At 42.2% G+C, this 6,869-nt stretch overlaps 1 protein-coding gene across 1 annotated transcript; it reads left to right on the forward strand.

Moving 5' to 3' along the window:
* Positions 1 to 393: 393 nt before the first annotated feature.
* On the forward strand, positions 394 to 6,869 carry NT5C1B (5'-nucleotidase, cytosolic IB). The gene is made up of 6 exons (XM_058835688.1): positions 394 to 675; positions 767 to 934; positions 3,442 to 3,571; positions 4,055 to 4,177; positions 4,830 to 5,014; positions 5,979 to 6,869. The coding sequence occupies exons 1-6, from the start codon at positions 547 to 549 to the stop codon at positions 6,315 to 6,317; spliced, it is 1,074 nt and encodes a 357-aa protein (XP_058691671.1). The 5' UTR covers positions 394 to 546; the 3' UTR covers positions 6,318 to 6,869.

A 6,869-nucleotide genomic window follows, 5' to 3' on the forward strand; every position in this document is an offset into this window, starting at 1 on the left:
AAGGCTACAGACATCGAGCCCATTTTGGTTGCTAAAACAAATTACGTAAGATCTCCTGGGAATTTGCAGCAGTTAACATTAAATCAGTTAAGCTATTGCAGTTAAATAATACATCTCTAATGCTGTAGGTACAGAGTGGTAGCCGCGGGCACTGCTCCCCCGAGCACTGCGGGGCCAGGGGCCGGAGCCAGGGCGTGCTGGAAGGGGCCGCCACAAGGAACCGTGAGGGCGGCGGGGAAGGGCCGCAGCTCGAGCTCCCGCGCACCCCACGAAGCCCACGATGAGGGGAGACACTGCGGGCGGGCTGCGCCTCGGCCTCTGAGGGGCGGGGGCGTCGCGGCCTTGCTGCCCCACGGGCCGGGGCCCGGTCAGGCCGGGGCAGCTCCAGGGCAGGGCTGAACCGCTGCGGGCCGCGTCCCCAGGCGTGCGCAGCGCCAGGGAGAGGCAGCGCCGGTGCCTTCCCCCGCCTGGCCGGGGCGGGGCAGGGGGGCGGCCGCTGCCGCCGCTTCCCGGTCGCCCGCTACGGCCCCGGCCGCGCTAGGAACCATGAGCGGCTCCGGCTCGGAGGAGTCGCTGCCCAGCCAGGCGGCGGAGGACCAGCAGCAGGAGGCCGAGGAGGACTGGGCGGCGGCAAAGGCTTTCTACGACAATCTGGTTACCCAGAAGGCTCGGCCGGTGAGTGCGGGCGGGCCGGGGGTCCGGGGGGAGGCTGGGGGCCCGAGGGCTGAGGGCCGCGGGCCGGCGCTACCCTGCGCTCGCTCCGCAGCCCAAGCCCCAGAACGCCATCACGGTGGCCGTGTCCTCCCGAGCACTCTTCAACCTGGTGGAGGAGCGGCGGATCTACGAAGAGGATGGGCTGGAGAAGTACGTGGAGTACCAGCAGAACAACGAGAACGTCATCCTCAAGCCCGGACCGGCGTTCTACTTCGTCAAGGTAGCCGGGAGGCGGCCCGGCGGGGCGGGAGAGGGTGTGGGGTGTGACGGGGCGCGGAGGATGCTGCGAGGCCAAATTTCGGGAAAAGGAGGAGCCCGAAGCCTCCTTCAGCGGAGATAATCCTGCCTCGGGGAGATGTTTTGGGAGTTGTTCTCCCAACGCCGAGCTCGTCGCGGCGGGGCGGCCCCGCAGCATCTCCTGCATCTCTGCGCGCCCTGGCCCCTCGGCCGCCGCTTCTCTCCCCTCTCCCGTTCCCTGTCCTGTCCTGCCCTCCCCTCCCGCCGGCACTAATGCGGAACGCCTGCTGCAGAGCACGTACTGCTCGCGTCACTGGCACCGCAGTGGTACCCTCAGCATCCCGGTTTGTATCCCGGCTCGCAGCATCACATCCCAGGTGTGGGTAAGGAGCAACCTGCATTTCCTGCTGGACATGGGGTGTATGAAGAACTTTTCCTTTTAAAACCATTTAAGTCAAAAAAGGCCCCGAATTGTTTTAGGTTTGTCACAACCTCCTCTTCCAAAAAAAACACCCAAAACAAAACAAATAAACCAACTCACTTCCTCTCCCACCCTCCAAAACAAAAACAAAACAAAGAAACAAAACAAACAAAAGCCCCAAACAGATAAAAAATATTTAATTTCTTTTGGTCAACTCTAATTTTTCCTTGCTTTCATTGTCACCCTGGAAATTTTTCTTGAGGACCAGCAAAAGGAATAGACTCGCTACTTCTGAGTCAGGGTTTAAGAAGAGCTGAAATGGAATATTTTGCTTTCATTATATAAGACAAGAGGCCAAGGAAAACAGCCTGCAGCATGGAAAGCAAGTAAAATTACAGAAAAGTGAAAAAAACTGAAAATATGTATGTTTTTGAAGAGCACATGTTTTAGTAGGACTGTCTTGAAAAGTACTGTCTACAGGGTCAGTTTTATGTCCCTTGAGAACAGTTTGATGAGCTTTACCACAACAATTTTATAAAATTAATGAAATCATACTTGCTGACATCAGAGTTGTGGCAGAACGTTTCAGGTTTTAAAAGTAGATTTTCATTACCTCAATTTTGGTCTCAGGAATTTAAAACATTTTCTTTATAAATCACTTTATGAACACACACAGTGGAAAAATTACTTATGTCAATACCCATGGTACCGTAAATATAGCTATTAGTAGCATTAATGGCACAAGCACTGTAAAGGTGTTTCTAACATAAAAGTGTGGCCATAAAAGAATTCACTTGGTACACCAGTGAGGGCAGACTGATGAGAAGTTACTGCATCTTTTCCTATATGTAGCAGCTCTGCTAGCACAGTCAGTTTTTCAGATTACAGTTCAGTGTCAAATTTACTTAGAGTATAAGCCAGATTTGACTCTTTAACTGCTCATACTTTGGAAAGCAGAGCTGTTAGCTATGCCCAACTAAATGTACCTTGATCTCTGTTCCCTTCTGATATGCTGTTTTTATTTGAATTCTTTATATTGCTTAGTTGCTGGAATCATTAGGCTAGAGAGCTGTGGCTTTGTTGAGTCATCCTTTCTACCTGGAGACAAAGAAAGCAAAAAAATAAATATTTTTCTTTTGATTTTCTTATTGAAATGTTTAAAATGCTAACTTAAAAGTATTATATCTCATGCTTGTAGCACTTAAAATTTGTAATCACAGGCCAGGGTGTCCTTCGACTGCAAAGTATAAAGAAACTGGACACAAAAATGGAATCCCCTCCTCCACTCACCCTTATTCTCTAATAATTTAAGAAATTGCCAGTGTAATAGAGTATTAACAATAGAAGTGAGTTATGGCCACATACTAAGATTTTTTCCTAGGCCTTATAGCAAGCTTTAACTTAGAATTTTCCTAAGCAGTCCCTCAATAACATAGCTTTTTAAAGTGAGATTTCCAGAATTTAATTATGAAATCCGTGTTTTAGTTCTGAACAACTGGCCTGACTTTTTAAAGCACCTTAATAAAAATCACTCTATCTTTCATTCATTTGATGATTCATTATTGATTTTATTGCTGTAATCCCAAAAAATTCCATTCAAAGGTCAAGCTGAAGTTCTAAATAGGAGAATAGATGGATACAGAGATGAGCAGATCAAGGAAGTAAGAATGCCAAACTGTAGGTATAATATGTTGGCCAATTAACTTTGAAGAGATCTCAGATCAAAATCTGTCTCATTCATTGCTGCAATTAGAAACTCAGGCTAATCATGTTGACAGGATGTGATTTTGTACTCATTATGGTCTGTGACACATGACCTGAACTGTGTCAGTAAATCAGCGTAAGTAAATTCCATACCTCCAAAAAAAGAAATTTATTCACTTCCTTTCAAATTAACCCATTCAAATGGTTGCTGGGGGCAGCAAAGCAGAAAGGAGTAAAAGTTCAGCAAGTTAAACTATCAGGTATTTTACACTCCCCTTCAAGACAATCCTATCACTAAAACTACAGTAACTTAGGAAGGAGGCACACTCCACTTGTCTGTTGACTTCCACATTTTTAACCTGCAGGCGCTGGAGCATGTCAATGCCCGGCTTCTTGAGCTGTACCCTGCTGATGAAGAACGGTTTGATATAGTCCTGATGACTAATAACCATGCCCAAGTGGGAGTGAGGCTCATAAACAGCATCAATCACTATGGTAAATAAAATAATTACTGATGTGTAGAATTGCCAGCTGTTACATAATGATATGAATAAATTTTATTCTTCCTGTTCTGACTTTGGGAAAAGCAGCTTCTTTGGTATTTATTTTTGAGTGTCAGCATAAGGGAAATACTATTAGATGGAATTTGGTCCAGTACTCTAAATTTGTCAGGTGTGAACCATAACTTCTGAGAAGTCCTTAAATTTTTGATATTTGATATCTATGCTCCCTACATATACATCTTCACAGCAGTTACTCTGCTGTCTTAAGGGGAATTTTTTCCCCTAAATTCTCAATGAGAATGTGCTGATCAAACATTGTAATTGTTTGAAGTTGTGTAACTTGTTGAAATTACAATGAACATATTTTCTTTTTTTTAAGTTTACTTTAAGCTAGGCTAGTGTATCTTTTCAATGGGTCCTTTCACAGGTGTGTAGTGTCAAGGCAGAGGCACACCTCATGCTGTTTTTACTTTAGGCTTAACAATTGAACGTTTCTGTATGACGGGAGGAGAGAGCCCCATTGGTTACCTGACTGCATACCTCACAAACCTGTACCTCTCAGCGGATTCTGACAAAGTGCAGGAAGCTATAGAAGCAGGTTTGAATTGATTTTATTTTGCTGTCTGTTGCAATTTTTTGTTATCTGTTGAGCATGTTCAAAAATTACAGATATTGTGTGTCTTTCACAGAAAGTAGTGCTGCTTCATCAAATGCAGAAAGTCACCACTTTGTATGGTGCAAGCTTATCACTTATTTTTACTCACCAAGTAAAAATCACTTGTTACAGTTCCTCTCTGACCCTTCAGCCTGTTAACAGTGACAGCTTAAATCACCCTGCACCTTTGTTCTCCCTTTCAGAAAGAAACAAAACTTCCACCTCTATTCTTCTGTTTGAATAGCATCATCTTTTTTATCAAACTTAAAGAAGTAACTTCTGTGTCCCATAAGGAGTTAAAATGTAACAAATACTTTGATTGAGTGGTCTCCTTGGGATTTCCTGCTTTTTTTGCAGGACAGCTTGGGGACCATTTTTATATAGTTTAATATGAAAGTGGAAGGAAGCATGTCCAAGAAGTTTTGGCTTCCATGCATTTGTGTTACAGAACAATGATCTCTAATTAGCTTTTGTGATCGGTCGTGCTCACCATATATAAGGGTCACCACCAATAAGTTGTTGGAACCAAACTGCTGATGGTTTCATGACTGACTTTGCAGAACATGCTAACTGAAGGTCTCTGATCTATTTTCAGGCATTGCATCAGCTACAATGTTCTCTGCCAACAAAGATGTTGCTTACTCAGACACACAGCTGAGGGTGGCTTTTGATGGGGATTCTGTTATCTTTTCTGATGAATCAGAACAGATTGTCAAAGAGCAAGGATTAGATAGATTTTTTGAACACGAAAAGCTGAATGAAAATAAGCCTCTTGCACAGGTTTGTATTTCTTGAATTTCTTGTTTAAACGGAGTTTCCAAAATATCTGATGACTTTCATTGCTGCTGTATTTCTCCAGCTTCCCCAGTGTGGATGTGTTCTTTGTGAAAGCCGATGGGCCTATTTATTTCTTTTTTTGAGGATAATCTTTAAAATGCATGTTTCACATAAAAATTTCTCTGAGAGAACTGCATATGTAACACAGTGATTTACAGCTGCCTTTTAATGGTAACATTAGAAAAATAAATGTTAGTACTGATTTATTTGATTATATATTATCAGACTAGGTAATGTTAATTTTAAACACTGAGATATTCTGGTCATTAAAACAGGATATTATCTCCTTATTCCCCAGTAGAACTATGCCATTTATCTAAAACGACAAATATTTTAACATTAGCTTAAACTGAAGGACTAATTCTGCTATTGTTAAAAATGGTATAAATTCAGAATAAAAGCTTTATTTATGAAAGTACTGGACAGTACATTATATTGCAATTTGAACAAAAATGTCATTTGTTTCTATTAATTGGAGTGTAGTATAGTCATTAGTCTGGAAAGAGTTCATTGATGGCTTTGTTATTAGGTCTTCTGCTGTTTTTTGTGTGGGGGAAAAAGAATTACAGCTCATGGTTCATAGTAACAAGAGTTCAGTGTTTTCAATGAAAAATTTTTTAAAGACTATAGTTAAAAGTTAATATTGTGAGAGATCTTGTAAGCCTTAATGAGAATTATTTTCCTACTGATCCTACCATATAGTGTTATGGTTTTAACATTTTTTCCTATGTACGCATTCCTAGTGAGGCTATGGCCCCATTTGGAGATGTTACATGGAGAATTTGCAGAGTAGCACAGCATTAGGGAAAGGAATTCTGTTTGTAACTGGAGGTTTGGAAGAAAGCAAATGAATGATTTGGGGAACTGTGGACATATACTAAATATGCTTCTGGTATGTCATACTCAGGGTCCTTTGAAGGGTTTTCTTGAAGACCTGGGGAGACTCCAGAAGAAGTTCTATGCAAAAAATGAACGATTAAATTGTCCTATAAGGACCTACCTGGTCACAGCCAGAAGTGCGGCGAGCTCTGGAGCCAGAGTGCTGAAGACTCTCCGTAGCTGGGGTCTGGAGATTGATGAGGCACTTTTCCTAGCAGGAGCACCTAAAGGACCAATCCTGGTGAAAATCCGCCCTCACATTTTCTTTGATGACCAGATGTTCCATGTCGAAGGAGCACAGAAATTAGGCACCATAGCTGCACATGTCCCTTATGGCATTGCTCAGAAGTACCGCAAATCTACATGACTGGAGGGTGCCATTAAGGAAAATGTCCTTAACTCAGCCAGCCCCTAATCTACCAATAGTTACATCTGAAAACCTCTACATTTGTGTATTGTGAGCACTGTGTTTAAAGATTTAACTTTTGGCTAGAACAGCCTTTAAAGGAAGTATTTTTAATATTGGTAAGTTTTTAATAGAGTTATTTTAATATAATTCTTAAGCAGTTTAGATATTTTTACCTGTCTGTATCTAACACTGGTTTTGATATTCGGAGAAGATTTGTACTGTTTTTATAGCTTGAGATGTATTCTGAGAGACAGGATGGTTTTATTTTATCTAAAAAAATTGTTGACGGGTTATTTATAAGAAAATTCATGCTGCAGTGTTGGTTCTTGACAGTTATTTCTGAAGTTCCCAAAAGCACAGTTTACATGTAACTGTTTACCTGTTGGTGGTTTACTGGTTAAATATGTGTTCAGTAGGTCTGTCACAACACAGCTTTGGCTTCTAGTAAAATATTATTGCATTTGGTCATGTTTACACGTATTTTTTCTATATTGTTATCTTAATAAAGCT

This window comes from Poecile atricapillus, chromosome 3 (assembly GCF_030490865.1).
Source record: "Poecile atricapillus isolate bPoeAtr1 chromosome 3, bPoeAtr1.hap1, whole genome shotgun sequence".
Taxonomy (NCBI): domain Eukaryota; kingdom Metazoa; phylum Chordata; class Aves; order Passeriformes; family Paridae; genus Poecile; species Poecile atricapillus.

Coding starts and splice junctions, on each gene's coding strand:
- NT5C1B (XM_058835688.1), top strand. CDS start 547: ATGAGCGGCTCCGGCTCGGAGGAGTCGCTGCCCAGCCAGGCGGCGGAG. Junction 676..766: donor TTACCCAGAAGGCTCGGCCG/GTGAGTGCGGGC, acceptor CTCGCTCCGCAG/CCCAAGCCCCAGAACGCCAT. Junction 5,015..5,978: donor AAAATAAGCCTCTTGCACAG/GTTTGTATTTCT, acceptor TGTCATACTCAG/GGTCCTTTGAAGGGTTTTCT.